The sequence below is a fragment of the Nipponia nippon genome, unplaced genomic scaffold (genome assembly GCF_047370975.1).
Source record: "Nipponia nippon isolate SJK-2023a ecotype South Korea unplaced genomic scaffold, ASM4737097v1 scaffold_3, whole genome shotgun sequence".
Classification (NCBI taxonomy): domain Eukaryota; kingdom Metazoa; phylum Chordata; class Aves; order Pelecaniformes; family Threskiornithidae; genus Nipponia; species Nipponia nippon.
Window position 1 is genome coordinate 112216820 of NW_028262347.1, and position 22395 is coordinate 112239214.

General features: G+C 44.7%; 1 protein-coding gene across 5 annotated transcripts in view; it reads left to right on the forward strand.

The window, feature by feature from the left end:
* Positions 1-22395, forward strand: part of WBP1L (WW domain binding protein 1 like) — a 61074-nt gene that overhangs the window by 34484 nt on the left and 4195 nt on the right. For 3 of the 5 annotated variants that reach the window (XM_087765494.1, XM_087765493.1, XM_087765496.1), the window contains one exon: positions 11673-11775. In XM_087765494.1, coding sequence (XP_087621620.1) covers positions 11673-11775 — 103 coding nt within the window. Of the gene's footprint in view, positions 1-1557; positions 1794-11672; positions 11776-22395 lie in introns of those variants that run through there. The other 2 variants (XM_009476013.2, XM_087765495.1) reach the window with 2 other exon arrangements.

Below are 22395 nucleotides of genomic sequence, written 5' to 3' on the forward strand. Positions count from 1 at the left end.
GGAAAAACAGAGATGTGCTTACCTTAAACGGCAAGTTTATGTGGTGGCTTTAAGTTGATGTGAAAATAAGTAATACTTGCGTATGGTCTCACAGCCTAATTGTGTAGAGGACACCCACAGTGGGATTCTCGTTTGGGAAATAACCCGGGGCTGGGCTGGGCTGGGCTGGGAGGAGGCAGCAGCAGTGGTCACTGAGGGGTTTTGACATGTGGAAAATGGGTGTCTTTTTCTGACGCTGCTGCAAGTTATCTGGCATTCTGGGTTTTTTTTTTCTTTCCTTTTTTTTAAACTTTTTTTTTTGCTGCTGTTGCAAATTAGCATTTGTAAGAATTAGATGTGGTTTCTCTCTCTCTTCTGAAGTCCTGAAATTATTGTTAAAACTGCTACTAAAAAAGGGATTCAGTGAACTCTCTGTGGGGGGAAAAAAAAAAGTATATTCCTTCCCTCGTCAAATATTTTAATGTGTTGAGCTCCAAAAGCCAAAGAGGCCAAGAGCAGGGGGAATTGCCCCTCTGTCAAATATCCCTGGAGCTGCTGCTGGGGCACGTGGGAGTGGCGGTGGTGTCCCGGTCCCCCCTGACCGACGAGGACAGCTGCTGATTGCAGAGAAGCCCGAAAAAAAGAGGTTGCTGAACTTTCAAAGTGGAGGTAGAAAAGGGAGTTAAATTTAGATTACCTTCTGCAGTGTCATCTCCTACACCACTGTGGAACTTGCTGTACTCCTTGCTTGGGAGAGGACAAACAAGACATGCCATCCTGGGCACCAGATGATAAATTTGTTTATAAGGCTTAATTGCCCTTTGGCATGAAAATGTGAAATGAGCTCGAGTAGAATGAGAAACCTTCTGTCAGGGCGAGTTGTGTTTTCCTCGGGGAGAGGTGGATTAAAATGTCTTCCTATCACCTGTCTGACGCTGGAGAGGCCCAGTCCTGATCCTACCCAAATCAGGGGGGTTGGTGCTGTTTCTTTAGCGGGACGGCCGGTATTTGGCGGGGCCGAGAGTTAAACAGTGCTGTAAGAGCTGCTCAGGAAAAATGGAGCCGCGGTGGTAGGCAGAAGGCACGGGAGTGCTTTGGATCCGTGAAGGCTTTACCCCGGTGCCCGGGGTCTGGAGGTACTCGGAGGAACCACACTGGTTGCTCCTAGGGCCCCAGCGCTGTTTGTTCAGCAAGCAGCATCAAACTTAGCTTTCTCCTCAAAAATAGATTAAACGTCTATTTTTGCTTAGCGAGATTTAATCATCACTAAGGAGGTGTCAGCTCTTGCCAATGTTTTTAATAGATTCCCCTCCACTCGCAGCACCCAGTTAGCGGGGAGGAGAGCGCTTCTGCTCCTCCATGGCTCCCTGCCAGGGTCCCGCACCGGCAGCGCTGCCCAACAGCACGCAGCTCCCGTTTGCAGCCAGCTGCCTGGTGTTACCCAGCAGCTCTCTTAAGGTTCAGGGCTTTTTTTGTTTTTTGTTTTTTTGGTTTTTTTTTTTTTTTTTTTTTTTCAGAACTGCCCGACCTGATGTCATTTCCCTCTTGCAAACACCCCGGCTGGGCTGCGTCTGAGATATGTCACGGGGAGTGGGAGGAGGAGGAGGGGGAGCCAGCGGGTGCCTGCAGTGTCCCAGGACCCTGTTTACTTAGCATTCCCAGCCGAGGAAGCCCTGGTTTAAATAGGATCGGAGGAGCGGGCTGCCCACAGCAGATGAGGAAATGGTCACTGTGGGGTTTTAAATTCCTGCCTTCCCAGGCGCTGGTGCGGAGGATGAGCCTGCAGAATGCCTTTCCTCCTGGGTCTCAGACAGGTAACCAGCTTCGGTGTGGTGGGAGCCGCTTGCTCAGGTGGAGGAAGGGACTGACTGCTTTTATTTTCATCCCCCCCGCCGTCTTAAGGAGATGATTTCTGACTTTTTCCCAAAACAGAACCATACAAACAGCGCTTCCCCACCCGTGGCGTTTGATCGGGGACCGTGGTAGCGTGAGAGCCGCTTTTTATGAGCGAGGAAGGAGCAAAACTGCGAGCCGGGGAGAGAAACTCTCTTGTTGTCGTTGTAGGCTTTGCGGCAGGGCGGCTCTTTGTGGCGTGCTCCTGTGCGGTTTTTGTTTGGTTGGGTTTTAGGGTACTTTCCACAGTCCTTAATATGGAATTGTGTTTACATTGCTTAAAAACACGCCAAACTTTGAACCGTTTTCTTGTGCGGGCAGTACGTTGAGTGTTAAACTGTGGTTTATAAACAACAAAAAAAAGAGACATTTATATATACCTCATCTCTGACAAAGATCACCAGACAGAAAATGGCAATGTGCTGTGACCCCCAGCTCGGTGACTTTTTAATTGTTCTGGGAGAATTTAAGCTTGAACAAGAAGCTTGGGATAATTTAATAGCTGGTAATGTCGAGCGGAATGAGAAACGGTAGCAACTGCCCAGCTGCTCCACGCTGGAGGAGGTGCCAACTATGTGTTCCTGGGCTCGGGGAGAGCAAACCCTTTTTTTGGTCTGGGAGGCACGTCTGGAGGGGAATCGAACTGTAAACTCTTTCCAGCACTGCTGGGATCTGTAATCCACAATAAATAGATATTGCATGATATCAGAGCGCTGCTTGCAGTTTCTAATTTAGAATTACAAATTCAAGATCGGACGGCAGCATGTTTTAAACTGCCTACTTTCAGTTGTTTAGAAATGAAGGCAAAAGGACTCACAGCACACTGCTGAGTAAACAGTGCTGTTTCTTTTTCCTTATCAGTTCAGTTTTTGGTGAAATGCAGCTCTCCCCCCCCCCCCCCCCCGCTGAACAGAAAACAGTTTTACCGAAGAAACTACCTCTAGCACAATGACCTTCTGTAATTGAATGCAACAGCTATAATAATAGTTCACTTGTTAGCACTCTGGGCAAGGAGACTTTCCCTAAAAACCTGGGAACTGAACCAAGGAGAGAAATTCAGGCACAAAGGCGCTGAATGGCTTTAGGTAACTCAACTCGCAGTGAGACATAGCTGGCTTAAATGCTGAGATTGCTCGAGTCTCACAGGTGTGTTTTTCTGTAAAGTTCCTATTTCTAAATTAATCTTTTTGTTTTAGAGACGTGTTTGGGACAACTGAGGTGCTGCATAAGGTGAAAAAACAGAAGTTAGGTGTAATTCGGCTTTATTTGCTCAAACCGCAAACGTCTGGTTATCTCCCTGGGCTGGATGGTACTTTTTTCTCTGCTTGTAACTTTTCGGCATTGATACAGAGGCATTTACAGGAAGCAGAAAAAAGGTGTTGCCTCAGGATCACAAGAGCAAAGCTCTTGACTATTTTTATCCACTGATGAGGGATATAGTGGGAAAGAGCTGCTTGTGGAGCTGCTTGAACTTTTCTTAGTTTTACTCATTTTGAGTTTTAATCATTTTTATACTTCAAAAAAAAAGTCTAAATATTTGTGATTGTGTCCTGCATGCTAATAGTATTCAGAAATTTCTTTTTCCACTTCTAAAAGAGCGGACAAAAAGGGTTGTTAGTGAACAGTGCTATTTAATTAAACGTGTGGGAGGAACTCAGGAACATCTCGTCACGCATCCGCCTCTATTGTCTCTCGGGTTTGCCCGTTCGCACTCGGACTGTAGACACTTGGTTGTCCGGGATGTCCTTTGTTGTTGTTGTTCCCACTCCACACGAGGGGTGCTGATCCTGGGGTGCCCTCCCATGAGCTGCACGGCGAGGATGAAACCGTGACAAGGATGAAACGGTCGCGGTGAGAGCTTCAGCTCCCCGGGACAGGCACCCCTTGCTCACTCCTGCACTGCGCTGAACAACTGGTTCCCCTGGATCTGCCTTCACTTCTTTGGGACCCAGTGGCATTGCAGCACGGCAGATGGACTGCCGAATGCATGATAAAAATAGGGTGTTTGTTTTGGGTTTTTTTGCTGCTGTTGCAGTGGGGATGGCGTTTAAATGCCTAAAAAGCTAGGTCAGCGCTATCTGACATCAGTGCAATGTGGGTGTTTAAAGCTCCCGTCCCAGGAAACATGGTTGTAGAGGTTCTCAGCTTTCAGTTTTTAGTGAGCATTTCCTCTTAGGGTTGCAGGTGGAAGCTTGAACATTCATCTAGTTCACTGCATAAATGTAAAAGGAAAAAAAAAAAAAAAAGGTTAAAATGTTGGATTCCTAGCCTTTTCAGTTTTAATTTTAACTGTTTGAAGTTTTCAGTGTTGTCAACTTCTTGGTGGTTTAAAACAGCAAAACATAAGGCAGCCTTCTCAAAGCTGTAATTTCCTAGAAGCGTCTATCTTTAATGTGAAAGGGTTGGGACTACCCCTGGGAAGCTTCTAGCAAGGCATGAGGGAAGTAAACACTTTCATGTGGGGCTTAAAATGCGAATGTGCAGTTCCTGGAGTCTGAAAGTGAAACTTGCGATAAACAAAAATGAAACCAGCTCTTACTGAAATATATCAGTGTCCACTATCTGTGAAAGGACAGTGTTCCTGTAAAGATTGTTGGGGTATTTCTCCAAGATAAATGGATGCAACAAACCAATTTGTTCCTCAGATAAAGATTAATAAACCTCAGAGCTTCTGCATCCGCTGGGGGTGAAGATGGGTCTGCTGTAGCTGATTAATCATGGTGATTTAAATATAATTCTCCTGATGCTGGCATTAGCGAAGCAATAAACGTTGTGGATTAGAATTCCCATTTTGGAGATCTTTATTGTGCCTGGGACAGCTCAGAGGCATCATTCCTTCCCCACTTATTATACTTTTAAGTATTTGGATGTTTGCACTTAACACATTTTTTTCCACATGCAGCAAAACAGAATTTGTGGTGGGTGTCTTACGAAGAAATGTCCAGACTTGATTTATTTCGTGGCCTCAGTTGTCTGTCGTAAGGCAGGCTTACAGGAATTTATCCCCTGTTGTGCTGGCAGGGGCTGGCACCCAAGGTTCCAGTAACTCCCAGCAATTGAAAAGCCAGTTTCATCTTTACCAATCTTAGGTGCTTTTGTTAAATTGAATCCACCAAAGGCATGGCACTTGCTTAGACGGTGGATTTTTGCTTTTACATTCCAAAGGACTAACAAGTGGTTTTGTTTATGAAGATGGGAGAAGGACTGGAGGCTTCGGGGTGGGCATCAGCCCTGAACTGCCCTGGTGATTCAGGGTTCCCCTGCGGTTCTGCCTGTCCTTGCTGCAATCCCACCTGCTGTCCTTCTCTGAAAGGATCCAGTGATTTCTTATTTAAGATGAATTTTGGTTAGGAAGTAGGTGGCAGCTGGCAAACCAGGAGTGGTGGTAAACCCTATGGTAAGATTTGGCATTGCAGCCTAATGTTTCCAGTAGCAGTTTTAACCTACTACCACTTGAGTCTCTTATCTGACAGAGATGCTCATCTGCTTTGGTAGCTTTGTGTTTGCATTCTCATGAGCTATTGCTGATGGGCTTGGCTAACCAACACTAGTGATAGTCTGATATGTAAGTTTGAGTAAAAGCCAAGTGGTAACTCATAGTGGGTATCAAATACAGTTTTTCCTGTTGGAAAAACATTCTGTTACTCTGGGTGCTTAAAGAATATATATAGTTCAAATACTGATTGTGAGTTACTCAAAATACATATTTTTAATACATTTTTCTGAAGATTGTGTCACTTGCTTAAATCCATCCTGCCTTGTTAGTATGGGTGCAGCTGGGTACCGAAAGCAAAGGACCGCTGCCTGCGAGTAATGAGATTAGTGAAATAACTAGGTCAGGATTTTTATTTTTTTTAATTATTAAATAGATGCTTATTACCGAAGTCCCCTATGAGAGCTGTGAAACCAGAAGGTCTGGAGCGGTCACAGGTTGAGCCCAAGTCCTATTAAAACCTGTAGCATCTTGCCCTCCGGCGGATGCCAGCTTGGCAGTCTCCCTTCAGCCTGCTGCTGGGCTTTTCACTGTGTCCCACTGTTTGTACGCCTGTTATTCAGTTCCTTGCTCACCCCTGTCATTCCGTTATTAATCCTCATCTCTTCCAGTTCAAATAGTAATTTGCTATGTAGTGCCTTGACAAATGCTGTACAGAAGTTTGGAGAGAATAGGAAATTAGACTACGTCTAAAAAAAACTGGCTAGCCTAGAAGAGAGGAATGGCATATAACATGCTGCCAGTAAATGCAAGTCACATTTCAAAGTGTTTTCCAGGGTGGCTGGGTATTACCAAGGTTAGGATGAATACTCTGGCAGGCTGAACGACGCACAGAGGCCATATAAATGGAAGGTGCTCATATTTAGGGTAATGGAGGCCAGATTTCTGTGGAAAGAGGAGACAGAGCAAAAAGCTAAAATGGTTATTAGATCTCCATGATATCAGCCACTGCCGGTTTTGGTTACCTGGTTAATGCCAGCTGAGGAGTCATCTTTTGTAGGTAGTTCACTGCCAACTATGCACTTCTGAGCGTGGGCTGTGGTGCTTGTTGCTGCAGTTGCACATATTAATTTTCAGCTTGGAAAATAGCCACACTGGTCTGGAATTTGCTCATCTTCATCTTTCTCCTTTTTGACATAGCAACAACGTTCCCAGGTTAACTGCTCACTTTAGAGACTAGAAAAGTGTGAAGTGCCTTGATCCTTTTGTTGTAATGGTACTCCACTGTCAATCAGTTCTCATTTCCCTCCATTTCCTACATTGGCTTCAGATGCAATAAATCCCAACAGATTTACGGGCATTAAACCCAACCATTCAGTACTGAAAACCTTTACAAAATTAGGATAAGGAGGTCTGACCACATCCTTTCTTGCAGCGAGGGGCAGTTCAGGCAACCTACAGACCTCCGTGAATGCCACCTGTCTTGATCACGCCCCAGATTTTGACCTTCAATTTGTCACATAGACCTCCAGCAAACGTCCAATATTAAACTGGAAGGTAGAGAACATAATTGGCTTTTTTCCCTGTCACTGACGTTAATGTTTGCTGTAGCTTCAGATGTGACAACATATGGCACTGCCTTGAGTTCTCTTATACCTACTACTGCTGGATATTTTAAGGATTATTTGTAAAAGCCCTTGACAGCAGAAGTGTGCTACTGGCAGAGTTGCCAGCATGGTTGTGGGTTTATCACAAATGCCAAATATCAACACGAAAATAAGTAAAAAAACTATCTTATTTTTATTCAAAGAAAGTTGCTTTATAAAGTTTGACAAGTGAAAACTAATCCAAAACGCCACATCTAAAATATGAAGAGACTCTCCAAACGCACCAAGGTGAGGTCTTCCCAACTCAGCCAGTTTGATGAGAAAGAGCCTGCACCAGACTTAGCAAGTGGCCTCTGCTGGACTGGATGGGGAGAGAACAGAGACTCCAGGACTGCAGAGCCTTCTCCTGAAAGCTCCCAGCTTTGGAGTGTGCGTCAGGGATCCAGTGAGTCCAGTTCCTCAGATCTGCATCAGCTCTTAGGATGATGCCAAGGAGGCAGTGATGCACATGCAGCCTAGAGTACGTGCTGCTTTACAGGACAAAGCCAGTCCCTTGAAATTAGCTGGAAATCTCCTAGGCTTTGCAGGTGGGAGATAACGGATGGCATGTTCAGGCTTCTTAATTGCAAAACAGGAATATTGTGCCCTAATGGAGTTGAATGCGCTCTTTGAGAGCAGACTCATGTAGATGCTGCTTAGTAATCCTGTCTGCAGGCGCCTACAGTTAGCTGAATAAAGGCTGGTGGAGAGGGATGTGCTTGCCTGCACAACAGGAAAACAAGACTGTCCTTCAGCAGGGAAGCCTGCACTGGAATGTGATAGCCATTGGCTATTGGGGAAGAAAGTGCTTTCAGAAAGAAACCCTCCCCCTTCCTTGTTTTCCTAAGACTACCTAAAAAAAACCAACAAAACCTCTTTGTAGTAGTTCGATAAAAACTCCATGCTGCTAAGAACGATTAAAAATGATCATTACAAGCACTACTTGAAATGGAAACTAGAAACAAAGGCAAGTCAATAAAATGTGAGTGCTCCAATGTTGCTGCTCGGAGATTTTTTTTATCCCCATATATACTTTTCTTACCTATAAAACTACTCTTTCAGTCCTGTGCCTTGTCCATGCCTGTTGGCGTGACAGAGGAAATAGTGTGCTTTCATAGCACAAGCACTTGTGGTATTGTTTCCAGGAGACATTTAGGCTATAGATAACTATATTGCTGATATGTCTTAAGTAGTTACTGTTTAGCAGCATATGACACAAAGAACGAATGGGAGAAGGAAGTAGAAATAATACAACACTGATGGTATGAAAAGTACAGGCTGGGATTTAATTAGAAATTGAAGCCTGATCAAAGCGCTTGGCGGTAGGCAGAAGATTCTTAACAAAAAATGTCATGGTCTCTGTCATGGCCTGTACTGATGGCAGTGCATCACCTCTTCCTTGCCTTGCAAAACAGTGCAAGAAACTGTACAGTGGCTCAGCTTTTCACAGAAATGAGTCTTGACTGAAGTGGGGAGAGAAAAGGAGACTGAGACACTCAATCCAAAGGAGACACCTGTAACACGTCCCAAAACAATGCTCTCCTTGTGCTGGAATCTTTGCCTAGTAGACTTTTTCCGAAGATTGTTGCCTTTACATTTTATCTCTTTCCCTGTGTCGGGTTGAGTAACCTGGCGTTGGAGGTAGCTCTGAGCAGGGGTTGGGCCATGTGACCTGCTGGGATCCTTTCCAAACTAAATTATTCCTCGATTCTGTGAAACTGTTTGGAAACAAGGGTGACAGTTCTGGGTCTGACACGTGGCACCGAGTCTGACGGCTCCATGTTCCCAGAAACCCATCGGTGGCCAGGCTGGCAGAGGGCTGCAGAAAGGCTCCAAGAGGAGCTGCGTGGACTTTGAGGAGCATGGCTGGTGACTGGCACTGCAAGGACTTTGAAACCTTGGACTTCCTGAACTGTGGGAGCTGAAAGCGAACTGTGAGGCTCTACAAAGGTGCAAGTGCTTACGCATTAGCAAGGAAGATGATTTTTCTTGGTCAGTTTGTAAAGAAGCTCCAGACAGTAAGATCTGAATTCTACTTTAGATGGGAAAGCAGGACATTGCTTGAGACTTGATCTCCAAAAGCAGGCAGGAACAACCTGCAGAATACCAACCTAGCTGCTGAGGATCTTCTGTTCAACATGTATACCCATCCCCTCACAGACCTGTTTGCAGCTGGGCTAACAAGATGCAACCCTGCACATAAGCATATGGCATTGTGGAAGGGTCATTTCAAATACAATAAGGTTGGCAAGAGGGAGTCAGGAAGTTCAAATAAAACGATAACGTGATGAAAGTCTCTGAAAACAGGACTGCTGCAAGTCCTTAAGTGGGAAAAATACAGTGATGTTGAAGCTGTTACAGGTTGCTGCTGCCAGAAGACACTGATGTGTTCCTTATTGCTACTCTCTGAAGCAGACAACACTGAATGGAACAAATTTTTGGGGAGTAAACACAGATGGTCGGGGACGGATCAGTGTTGTGATGCAGAGGAGTTCCTGAAATGGCGCTGTGGGACTGTTCTTTCACCAGCTCCACATGATTCATTTGCTGGTTCAACAGGTCACATTGATCTTCATGTGTCTCAACCTCAGCCGGTCACTTTCTGGCTTGTGCATTATCAACAGGAGTACAATTTTGCAATGGGATCTTAATTTCTCAATTCTGTTGATGTGAGAGCCAAAATCTATGCTGTTAGTCAGTTGCATTAACTCTGCAAGGCCAACAAAAATGAGGAAAAGTGTAAATAAACTAATAAGAACAGATAAGAGAGTAGATGTGTCCTGTTTCTAGTTCTTTTGCTGATTAAAATTACAATTTTTGGAATGAATAGCATGCCTGAAGCAGAAAATGTTGTGCGAGCTCAACAGTGTTTCCTAGAAGTTGCCATTAGCCGCTGCAATTAGAGAAGGAAAACACCTCCTTACCCTGTAGAAGAATGTTGTGTCTACTATTGGCATGCAGCATCTCAAGACAAGAGTATAAAATGTTTGCTTTAGCTACCTGCAGTAAAGCAGTTTGACTGGTCTGTCCAGCAAAATGTTCTTCTCTTCCTGGAACCAAGAGGCAGGTACCCCTCCAGCTTGTTGCCTCTGCAGATGAATTTTAAGGAGATGGCCTGTTGGTACTTCTTAGAGCCTTTTGTGGAAATCATGAGGTGATATATTGTATGCTGAGTTGTGTTTGCTGAACTGTGCCCTCACATGATCAAAACCCTTTCAAAAGTTGGTGTGACTTCTTAGGAGAAAAAGGCAGCGTGGGATCTTTTCTGCTGAACCTTAGGTGGTAGGAGGTTCTTCTGCTTTTAGAAGTTATATTGCTGCTGTAATACGGGTGCTCAGGTGAGGGACCCACAGACTGCTGGGTGGTGGGGGAGTGCTGGTGCTCCCACAGATCCCCAAATAAACTGAGTATTCTTAAGAACTTAGTGCAGGACTCTTCTGCGCTGAAACTGCTGCCTTACATCACTTGTTCAGTGAGGTGGCCCATAATTTGACTTTGTATTTTGCACATATGGTGACTCCACAGAGGCTTGTGAGAAGCAGGGCTGTGGTGCACTCACGTAAAGTAGAGGAACAGCGCAGTTCAGCAAGTGTTGGGATCCACCGATGTACGTTCCTGTAGCCTGCTGGTTGGGTTTGCTGCTCTTTATAGCTGGTTGGGTTTTGTTGGGCTTTTTTGTTTGGTGGTGGGTTTTGGGTTTTTGTTGTTGTTGTTGGTTTTGGTTGGGGTTTTTTTTTTTGAAAGACGGTACTTATAAAACGAATTCTTTCAACATGTCTTTCAGTATAAACCTCTGCACATTTTCTTTGCCTTATCATAAACTTTAGGTGAAAGAAAGTAAGAATTTTAGACTTTGTTACAGGCTTGTTTGCCACATCAATATTTTTTTATTAAGATCTGTTTGTTTCTTAAGAAACCGTGTAGTGTATTCTAACTTCCAGGTTGCCCCAGAGCCTATTAGAGGATGTACAAACCATAGCCTGTAAAATGCTTCTGTTTTCCTGTGTTTTGTACTTTTTTTCCCAGCCATGTTTTCCGACTGGCAGGAAAACACGGACTTTTGTGAAGGGGTGCACCACGTGGGGGACTGAGACCTCACACCGTAGTCCTTTTCCGTCTTAAGTGTCCTGAGGACCTGCTGGGTGATACAGTACAGCTGATTTGGCTCTGCTCCTGGACTACTTCGCTATTCCAGGAAGAAGTTTTACAGGAATGCTGATCTTGTATAAAGCACATGGCTAATTATGAAGGAATCATTTTAGATTGGAATCTCGCAGGAACATACTGTAATTATCATTTAGATCTAAATGAATCCAAGCAGTCTTTTCTCAAATTGTAATGTTCTGTTTATTAATGCATTTCCTCCACTTGGCATTCAGCCCCAGTAATGCAGCGGTAGTGTGTAAAATGTAGAACCGATGACATCTCTTCTTTAAGGGAATGCCTGGCTCCCAAAACATGATAACTTTCAATGGAAAAGGAAAGGAAGGGTGAGAAAGCAGCGTGACTAGATGCTAAAGCAACGTAACTCATGAATTTGGAGATACGGGGTTTTCTTCTGAACAGTCCTTTGTGTTTTTTGGTGATCCTTAGCTGTATTTTAACCTCTTCCCAAGACCATAACTTGTGACTTTTCAAATGCTTGCAGATCATTGGGTAAAAGATTACATTTACAGAAGATACTGACAAAGCATCTTAAAAGTGTGTCTGTTTAATTTTAGGACAAGGAAACCTGCATGGGTGTCAACAATCAAAGTTACATATGTGAAACGGGCCACTGTTGTGGACAATCCCAGTGTTGCAACTACTACTATGAACTCTGGTGTAAGTCCTTCCATTTTGTATGGCTTCCCTTCCTAATCTGCATGGCTCTCATACCATACTACAGGTCTGGCTTGTGTCCCGTGGGGTTTTGTATTCAGCCCTTGTTATGCATTGCCATTGCATTTCACTGCAGCACAAACCGGAGCTGACCTGATAGGGCAAGGGAAATAGGGCTGTTACAATGGGCATCAACTGCTTTTTGAGGAGCAGCGGGTCATCTTGCCACGTCATCACTGGAGATTTGTTGTGTGGTCTTCTCACTGATTTGGGCAATACTGAGGGTACTCGAAATAACATTGAGTGTGAGTGAGGAAACCACGCTTGAGGAAGAAATGCCAATGCGCACACCACTAGAGTTTGACACACGAAAACAGTGAATTAATTCAGTATCTTTCATCTTATTGTTTTAGTTCTTTGCAAGAACAACAGCTTAAATGTGATTTATCTTTTTAAAGCTGTCATTTCAAGGAGGGGGGCCAGGAAGTTTATTTTCTTCAGGAGACATTGTGTTTGGAGACAGCTCCTCGGGTGGAGAGGGTCTTGGGCAAATCTTGCGGGCTGACAGTGGCTGAATACTGTGGGCCGTGAGGAACATACATTGCCCATTGCAACCCCTCTTACCTCCTCTCCCAAAATCTGGGTTTTAAAACTACCCATGTTTCTAGTGAGTGGTTGAGTGAATATACCTAAGTCCCTTTAGATGGCAGCAGGCAGGTCAAAGCAGGTCAGCAAAACTCTGACAAAGATATATGGAAAAATGGGAAGTTGAAAGGATAGGAAAGTAAGAAATGCTGAATTTTAAAGGCAAACTTTGAGTTGTGCCGGTCTGATGGTGTCTTCCTTTCTTGAGGAGGAGAACAAAGGGTCGAACATGGATGTTGACATGCTATTGTACTGCCAGGAGCCTAGGCTGAGAAGGCATCTGTGCTCCCAGAATTTGGAAATGTGGAACTCTGAACATTGTACCTCCACATTAGAGACTGGAGGTGTTTTCTCACCACACCCAATGGTATCTTGTAGCTTTTATGCAACCGCACTATCTACTTAATCCCTCTGCTGTGCCCACAGTTTCACTTTCTCAAAGTAGCATGTGTGTGGAAATGTATTATACATACAAAAAGCATCACTTAACCTGGATTCAAGGACAGGAATAGCTGACACTTTATCCTTTAGTCTAGAAACATGCTTTTGCTTTTCAAATTAGCCAGTGAAGCATGGGGGACATGGCTGTAAATTAAACAGGACTCTAATAGACTCCTTCAAGACACACTCTGCATCAGACTGTAGTGGCTGGCTGTGTTGATATTAATGGCAGGATATTAATGTATTGCAGACCTTTTACAGCAGCTTTATTTTCAGAAGTCTCCGAACAGTTCCAGAAACGATTCAGGACTGGGTGGGTAGCTCCAGGGACCCTATTAGGCTGAGAAACGGGCATGAATGTGTGGCTGTCTTGGACTCCCTGGTTCAGATCGTAGCACTCGGCAACACAGGCAGGACAGATGGCTGGAATTCGTTCGGACTATATGGGGATGCATGGACAAAGCAGAGTGGGGAAGGTCAGACCCGGTTTTGGATTTGTGTGGGTGGGAATGCAGAGGAAGAGGCGTGTATGCAGGGGCTTACAGACTCTGTGGCAAGCAGGATCTAAATTGAGCAACAGCACGGAGTACAGCTGCACACTGGAGCTTGTTGCACGGTCGCCACATTTCTCCCATGGACGTCTTGAAAAAGAGGCTTAACTGAATTGCATACAAACATTACAGTCTGAGCAATAGCCCCCTGCCATTTTAATGGAGTGATTTTACTTTAACTGTCTTTGCACCCTCAGTATGGCACAGACTTTTATACTTGGCAGTGCCTGGCTGCATCATAAAAGTTGTTGGGAGATAAAAACAGAGTTTGTTAGAAGGAGGCAGAATATTTCAGGCTTCTTTCTAGCACAAGCACACAGGTCACGCTCAGATCATGGAATAAACATGTTAGTGGCACACACTGCTGGATGGTTCCTCGGCAGGAATGGGTTTCTGTGTCGAGATTCCTTCTACGTTGCAGAGAGCATCATATACAACACTGAGATGAGGGGAATAATGCAACCGTGAGACCTATTCTTCTAGGCTTTCTGCAAATTCAGGCAAGCATCCAACATTGATTTAAAATTGGTTAATGTTTTCAAAGCTTGCTTTGCCATTATGAGTGTTAGAAAAAGGTTTCTGGGATTGGGAGGCGAGACACAGGGGGAGCATGTCCTTGAAATTTAAGACGACTCATATTCTAGAGCTTGCAACCACAGCTGCAGAACGTACCTGCTGCTCCAGGAATCGTTGAATGTCTTTGGTAGGTACATGTGGTGAGGCACTCTTAAGACCTTCAAGGTGAATAGCAGTAGGGTATGTAAATAGTGTAGAGCAGTGAATTGATGGTGTGGAGAGCAACAGCTTTACATGCTTGGGAATAGAATAGCTTTTTAAAAGTTAATAATAACTTTTGATTAATGAACAGTTAAGTTAGCATTTTTTACGTTTTAAGTATGGCTTCACGGTTGTTCTATGTTTTGATTTTAACCAGTGTATGCATGTACTGAAGTAGCTTTTGAGAAGTTTCTGCTCCTCTTGACCTTCTCAGACCACCAGTGCTATTGTGTGCCTGAAAACAGACCTTCTTGCTAGTCCCATCGAATTAAATCCTGGATTTATTTACCACCACAGCTTTGTGGGGAGAAGCAGCAGAGGAGGGTGGCATTTGAAATGGAAAACTAGTCTGTCTTCGCTGGACATGCCTTCTGAAATGTGATCCTGTCTTGTGGCCACTTGGAGTTTTTCCCGTAAAAAGGATCTTTTTCCCTGTTTAAGAATTTGAGGGAAGTTTGTCTTTGAAAATGGCTGATCTCAGCATTTCTAGACAGCAAGTAAAGTTGTGGTAATTACAAACCAGTCCTTGAGGGTAGTGGAATAAGATGCAAAATCAAGGTATTATTTTGTTAAGGGGTGGAGTGGAGGAATGGAGAGCATGATATGCCAAGCAGGTGGACAGGCTGTGTTTAAAATTGGATAACAACCCGATTCAGATTCCCCACCCATCTCTTATTTAAAAAAAAAAAAAAAAGTGCCATGTTGCCAAAGAATAAAACTATATCCAAATTTTTATATATAGGTCTAATAGCTATATAAAGGTCTAATTAGTTCTTAGCTCAAGCTTGGTAGCTGGTAATACAGGGGGAAAAAGTGCACTATGTCTTTTAATTTTCTTGGAATAGAATCATAAAAAGTAAAAGGGAAGAAGGGGCTTTACTGTTGCATTTCCTCACATAGGGAAAGGTGTTTGTTTGGATGGTTGAGCTGGTTCAACATTTTAGCCTAACAATTCCTTTGGGCTCCCCAGAGAGCTCACGATCCCCAAGAGGGAGATTGTGGTCTTGGGAGAATGGCAGCAGCTGCTGGATTTTGCTTACTAACAGTTTTTATTCAGGTCTGTTATGATGTGATTGTGATTTGCTGGAGTTTTCCAATGTTGGCCTTTGTCCAGGCCTGACAGGTGTCTTACGGCGTAAATGTTCCAAAATACCACTTCTCAAAATACAGGAGAGAAGGTAATCAAGGAATGCAGTTTCCGCATTTTGCAGGTTAAGAATTAAGGCTCAGATGTTTGGATTTTCCCAAGTTTAAATGTATAATGTGAACTGAAAACCAAATCCAGATCTCCAGATCCATCCTTGTGTCTCTCCTTGCCTATTGAGGACCAGCATCAAATTAGATGATTGCAGGGGCTCTGAACACAGCAAGCAAAGCTGTAGAAAGTATTTTGGACGGTGCGGTTGGAAGAATAGCACACTGTGCTTCAGGAATCGTGGAGCATGGAAACAGGCAGCTGGTCACTGCATGCAGAAGATCTCAGTTGTAGGATTGCAAAGTTAGAGGGCTTAGCTGTTCTTGGGTCATTTAGGTACTGTACAACAAACCAGCATTGGCATGAGTGAGCGTTCAGATGTTGGATGTGCCTATTTTGCTTCGTTTTGGCTGCTTTAGCAGTGATACTGAGCCCTTCTGTTTCTGAAAGAAAAAAAAAAAAAAAGAAAAAAGATCTTGACTGTTTGGGCCCTAGCGGAAGGGTTGTGCAGGAAAAAAATGTTCTGTTTGCAGGCAGCACAGTTGATGTTTTTGCTGATTTTGAACATTTTGCTCATCTCTGCACGCTTCCCCTTGGAATCTCTAGACAGCTCTTTTCCCCAAAAAGCATGCTGCCAGAAAATTTTGGCAAGAATCCGGTTAGTTGCTAAAACTAAAGCAACTGCTGTACCACATACATGTTCCAGCTCAGCTTTATAATAGGAATTCATTTCCAAGACTTCGCTGCAGTCTCCAAAACCCTCAGTCAAACAACGCATCAGTCCCGTGTTTTCTTCCTCTCCCTGTGTTATCTTATCCTTCAGTATAACCATGTCCTTTTTCAGAGAGGAACTTGCCTGTTCCTTGTCTTTCACCCAGCCTTCTACATGGTTGTGCTTGCTTTCTCTTTCCTAGGTGTATTAAACTTCACCTTTGGCTGCTGTTACTCCTCAGCTGGTTCTTCAGCCATAACCATCCCATGGCAAAGCCTAGCTGAAAGTATGGGGCAAACAAAACAGATGTCACAACCATGCAGAAACTGATGATAAATAGGGTCACTGAGGGAGTTATTTCCCGATTTCCTTGTACTTTTTGTAGCCTAATCCAGACAGCAGAATCGTCTTAAGCTTGCTTTGGTGTGGCTCAGTAAAATTCACAGATTCAAAGGAGAAGGCAAGCTGTCTTGCGTCGTCTGACTGTGCAGATACTAACTTTTGCCCTGTGTGGCCTGCTTCCACCTGCTCTGTGTTAAACAGCCAGGAAAGGCAGGAGAGCTTGCTGGTGCTGCTTCACCCCCTGCCTTCCGTACCTCCAGCCCAACTCCTCACCAAATATCCAGATCTGTTGGTGCAGGCTGTTCTCCAGATCTTGTTCCCAGATGTTCTGGACATAGTCTCAGCTGGCTATTCCCCTCTGATCTCTGTTAGACCACTGTTCAACATGTGTTTTACCAACATAGATGTCTTGGGAGGGGTAAGTCAGCTGGAATTGACTGGACTTACAAACGTGTCTTCTGGAGCCCAGGAGCAGTTGCTCTTCAAAGACTCCCTCCCCAGGAGAGAGGCATAAAAACTGTCTGCAGATTTACTGCCTCAAGTTGACTCTCATTGCAAGATAAGCAAAGGATTTTTCTGAAACCTGTCTTTTTCCCTCTTATCTCATGGCAGTGGGTGTGCCATGTATACTGGACACTATTCTGAAAAGTAGAAACCAGCTGCAAGTTAACGTCCATCTCCTTTTGTCCGAGTTACCAGTCTGGGACCCAGCGAGCCAGGAGTTGGAGATGTTGCCTTCAGCTTTTTTTCTTTTGCCATTGTACTCTACAAATATTCAGTAACTTTTTCCGGCAGTGTGGTCAGGCTGGGGCTGCAGTTCCACTGATTTAAACTGACATAAAACTGTCACTGAAAGTCACGGTCTTTCTCTTGCTGCTGTTGTGTTTGGCAGATGAGTTTCAACCTGCTCTGGTTCCCTCAAACCAGTTCAAACCACAGTTGCGCATAACTTTGTGCTGGCACAGGAAGAGGTGGAGGAGGCAGCCGGAGGTATGGAAGAGACAGGCGGGAGAGGACCACATCATTCAGCAGCTGCTTTTTTTCCTTCTTAAAATGTTCATGGGCCTATGGCCTGGATCCTTCATCTGGCATTCTTGAGCAGCAGCGTTGACTCGTACAGGCTCGTGCCTGAAAAGGCAGGAGACGATGTGGTCTCTGTGCCAAGGACACTGTTAAACCCAAGTGCATCCGGGTTGTGGTACCAATTCAGTTTCTCTCCTGTTTTTGATGATAGCGTTAGCCCTGTGAAAGACAATGTTTTTCCAGCCATGGCTGACTGTGAGGCCACCATTTGGGACATCGCTTTTTAGTCAATGAAATTGTCCCACTTCTCCTCCTGTTCAGAACCCGCTCTGATGGAGCCAAAGCTATTACCCAGATGCTTGTCAGGCAGACACAAAAACACTTTGCAGTATGTTTTGGCTTGCTTTTAGGGGACTTCCTGCCAACAGAGTGATGGCATTTGCCCAAGTTTACCATGAACTTGAGGGCAGATTTCTCTGTTCCTACCCTTGGAACGCTCCAGAAAACGTTTTCCATTTTGCACAGGATAAAAGGAGCTTCCCCAAACAGGAGTGCTGCTGGCAACATCCCGGGCAGCAGATACGGTACAGCATCAGACTGAACATTGCTCCCCCCTTTTTCATGAGGAGGGAATGCTCTGGGGTTTTTTTATTCTTAAATTATTTTATTCTTAATTATTCTTAAGTTTGAAGAAAACGATGGTCAGTGTCCCAGAAAGCTTTTAGCCTGGCATGTTCTTTCACAGCTGGTAGAAAATACCTCTGTGTGTGACCATGTGATGGGGCTCCCTTTCCCAAGGACGCTGTAAATGTAGCAGCCTTCTCTTTCTTCAGTATTTCCTCTGCTTGCGAGAGATGGTTTTCATGGGAGCTAATTCTGTGCCTGGGTCTTTCTGCAGCTCCCGTTCTGACTCTCTGAGCTTGGCACTCGTGTAGACCTTACAGCTCTGAGCCTGTCTGATGCTGGGTAAGAGGTTGGTGGTACTTTTTTATTTTTATGAAAGGTTTTGATGCTCTGGTAAGGAAATCTCTTGGCTAAGCTCAGCTCCTTGGCTGTGTCTGATTCACCCTTTGGTTGCATCATTATCCACCCATTGGCATCACCAGTGAATTTGACAGAAAATATAGCAGTGTTTCTCAGGACTCAGCCTTTTTTGGACTGGAGAGTGTTTCAACTTCTGACTCTTCCATAAACCAAGAGCGAGCTTGAAATTGCCTTTTCAGGCAAAGTCCGACAGCCCCCCGGTCGTGTTTAGCTCTGAACTGGTGCATCGCTTCTGTTGTTGCTGTCCCTCAGCAGTTGTTTTTCCAAAGGCCCTGTTTGCTCTCTGCCTGTCAGGTTGCTTTCAGGTTGCCATGAGCTTTTGTTCCCAGTGGTCACTGCCAGGTTGGCAGTGGGAAGTACCCTCTCCCAAATCAGACATTAAATGACAAACTTCGCTCAGGATGCCCAGTGTCTCCCAACCTTTTCTCCTTTTCCAGTGACTGCAGCCGTAGCTCAGCACAGTGCAGCTGAAAACCAGCTCCTGTCCATTTGGGAAGGAGGAACGTGTTGAAGAGCATGGGGAAGGCTTTTGAGGATAGCGAAGGCAACTAGAAGCCCAGTTTTACTTGGCTTTTAGAGGCCTTTTAATGCCAAACTTCTGTTGCCTTTGCACACCTTGCCCATTTTCAGCATGAGGCAGAGCTGGTACCTGCTTTTGCTGTAAACAAGGTGTTAGCGTGTACCGTTACTGTGCTCAGCCTCTGTGTTTCCTGCTTGTGTAGTGTTGTCTTTGGGTGAACTTGAAATTCCCCTCCTTCCCTTCCTGCCAGATGAGCTGCTGAGTACATGGGCCAGTGGTCTGCTTGGCTCACCTCCCTTGGTTTGAAGCCAAGCATCACCAGGTGTACAAATGCACAGCTCAACCCTGGACATCTTCACTGTTCGCTCCATACTTTAGACATAATATTTACAATTGTACTTGGCCTTGTACACATAGCTTTATTCCAAATAAATAACCATACTATATATTTGCTAGGCTTTTACAATTTTTCTGTTCTGTAGCCAAAATTGCAGCTGTGCCCATACTTCTGGCTAGGGCATGTTGGAGAGCCTTTTATGGAGGCCCTGGACTCCCAGCACCCTGGGCTTGCAACCAGAGCTGCACCGAATCCTTCTCTCAACCCTGGCACCCCTGCTCAAGCGACAACCAAGGATCCCCTTGCGTGCCTCAGCACCTGCAGATGCCCCATCCTATTGCTTCCTATGCACTGGGGGGGCTTTCAGCCCCGTGGTGCAGATGTGCTGTTGTGTGACAAGGTGGGGGCGAAGCCATTAAAGAGGACGCCAGAAGCCGGGCCAGCAAATGGCTGTGGTGGGCACACGCTGCTGACCTCCTGTGATCATGCAGGCAAGTCCTTGGGCTTGTGCTGAGTCAGGGGTTGAGTAATTCCTAGAAGCTCTAGGAATTGTCAGCGGTTGATGAAACCAGGCAGTAACGTGGTATTAGTGGGTTCTTTTTCTGGAAATTCCCATGAAAAACAACAGATCTCATCCACTTGTGGTTGCGAACGTGCACAGACCCTTTGCACGAGAATGGAGGTGTTGCTCCTGGCACCGTGGTCAGATTGCAATCCAGTAAATTATGGTCTGTTTACTTAAAACACCACCTGTGGTTTCAGTAGGATCCAGCGTTAATTTATTATCCTAAACTGTTGTATGTTTTTGCTGCCTGTTGTTTACAGAGTTGCTGCGCATCTTCCCAGGAATGGCTGAGCTTACTTTGACCCCTACTCTGAGCTTGGGCATCGGTTTGTCTGCAAAGCACTTTGGGATTTCTTTGGAATGGGTAGAGAAGTTTTCTAAAGGAATACTTTTTTAATCTTCTGGATGCAGGCTTGGGTGGGAGCAGTTATTCCCTGCAGAAAAATTCGGCTGCTACAGCTGAGATTGCTTAACAGTGGCAGTTCTCCAGGACATCTTAACTAACTAAGTGCTGCTTGCTACCATTGCATCTAGAGTCCTTGGGAAAGGACATGATCAAATGTGTTAAAAAGCATCTGTTTTCATAACTGTAGCTAAAATCCCTGGATAGCTGGGTGTAATTTTCCATTGTTTTTGAACGCATGATCACGGACTGCTCTTCGAAAATAAGGAGTACTTGGAAAATGAACTGCAGGCCTGCTTCAGTGCATGGTGGCATGCTGTGCCAATGACCTGGTTTTGATGAGTATGTTCTTGCTTCCCCAGCAAGCGAGAGCCAAGGGACCTTCTCTTAGCAAGAAATAAAGCGTACATCTCGTCAAACTGCAAGACAGTGGTTGCAAATGCCTGGCCTTGGAGGGAAGCGTGGACTAGACCAATCCTTATAGTTTATATAAAAAGGCTTTTTTTGAAGCAGGAGGGTGTTTGGAGGGCAGTGGACACTTTCTCAGCTTGGTTTGAAGGAAGTGCAGAGGGCATCTTGAGTGCTCTGTCCTTTGCTTCTCTGGAGCCAAGATCAGAGTCTTCTCTCTGCCCTTCGTGGTACAGCTGAGCAGACTGGCTAGAAAAACTGCCTAGGAACCGTGATTTCCAGCCAAGCAAAAAAAAATGGAGCATGTAACACCTTCATTTGATAGCAGGTTTTCATAAGTTTGGGTATAAGGTGGAATCCAGTCCATTAGGGAAATCGGTTGCGCAAGGCAAGAGAGAGATTTCAGTTTCCTGTGCCAAAATACACGGAGAATTTGGATTACGACACAGGGAGGTGAAAGTCCCAGCTCCAAATGCTCGGAGGCATGATAGGGCATATCCAGTTCACCTACAAACAGCCCAGTGTGGGGCTCTGAGATCTGTGATATGGGTCGATTGTACTTTGTCCTGAGCCAGAGCAATACTATTCTCATTCTTCAAATTCCTAAACTGTTCACCTTTCCCCACCCAGCTCTTAGCAGAGAAAACATCGCTAACTTGGCAGGGGATGCTGAAAATATCGAGGTATTGTAAAGGCAGGACTAGAGGGGTTTTTTAGGGACAAACAAGCAATTTGATCTCACAGGATAGAATGGCCATGCTGAAAATGGGCTGTAGCACTAGGAGTCTTCATTTTGTCTGTTTGGAAATAATGAAGAGCGGCAGAGGTCTTACCGAAAGAAAAACGGTGCTGTGATCTCTGCTGAGGAGTGGTTGCCAGGCCTACGTGTTTCTAAACACGGAGCTCTCCTGGTATCCTTAGCTGCAAAAGCTGAGCTTAAAAAAGATGGAGATTACAGACACCTCTGAGGCAGGTAGAGCTGTGGGCTGTAGTTGCAGGAGACAAAAGCCTGATCTGGAGTTAATGTTGTAGCTCTTTGAAGTGTCTTTCAAAAACATTTTTCTAGTGCATGCAAGCGTGAAGGGGGATTTACGGAAAGCAGGGGTTATTCCACATGTTGGAAGGAGTGGAGAAAATGCAGGAAGTGCTCTTTTAAAATTCCCTTTTAAGGAACGGCGTACATACGGTACAACAGTGCGCAGAAACCAGCCGTGACCACAAACAGAGCAGAAGTTAGGTTTCTTGAGGATTCAGAGTGGGGGGCTAGTTTAATTTAATTTTGGATAATTTAAGACATTGAATACAAAAATAAGTTTTAAAAATATTTTGAGACATTTATGTAAAAAGAGTATGTTTTTGTTAAGCATAACAATGAAAGATTTGGGCTGGAAATTAAAGAGCAGTGCAAACAAAAGCAAAACACAGTGCTTGGGGTTTTTCTCTTCTTCTGTGGTCAATCTGCAGAGTGTCTTTTGTGTCTTGATTGCTATTTTCAAACTGCAGTGGCTGTGGGAGACAAGTTCAATGCTCTTCACAGCTCTGCTCATATTTTTGGCTAGAAGAAATTGTATCCAAGGGGTGGGAGGGATGGAGTGCGGAGGGATCTTAGCCCTCTCTCCATATTTTGTTCTCCTCCAGAGTTGTGCCTATTGACCGTACT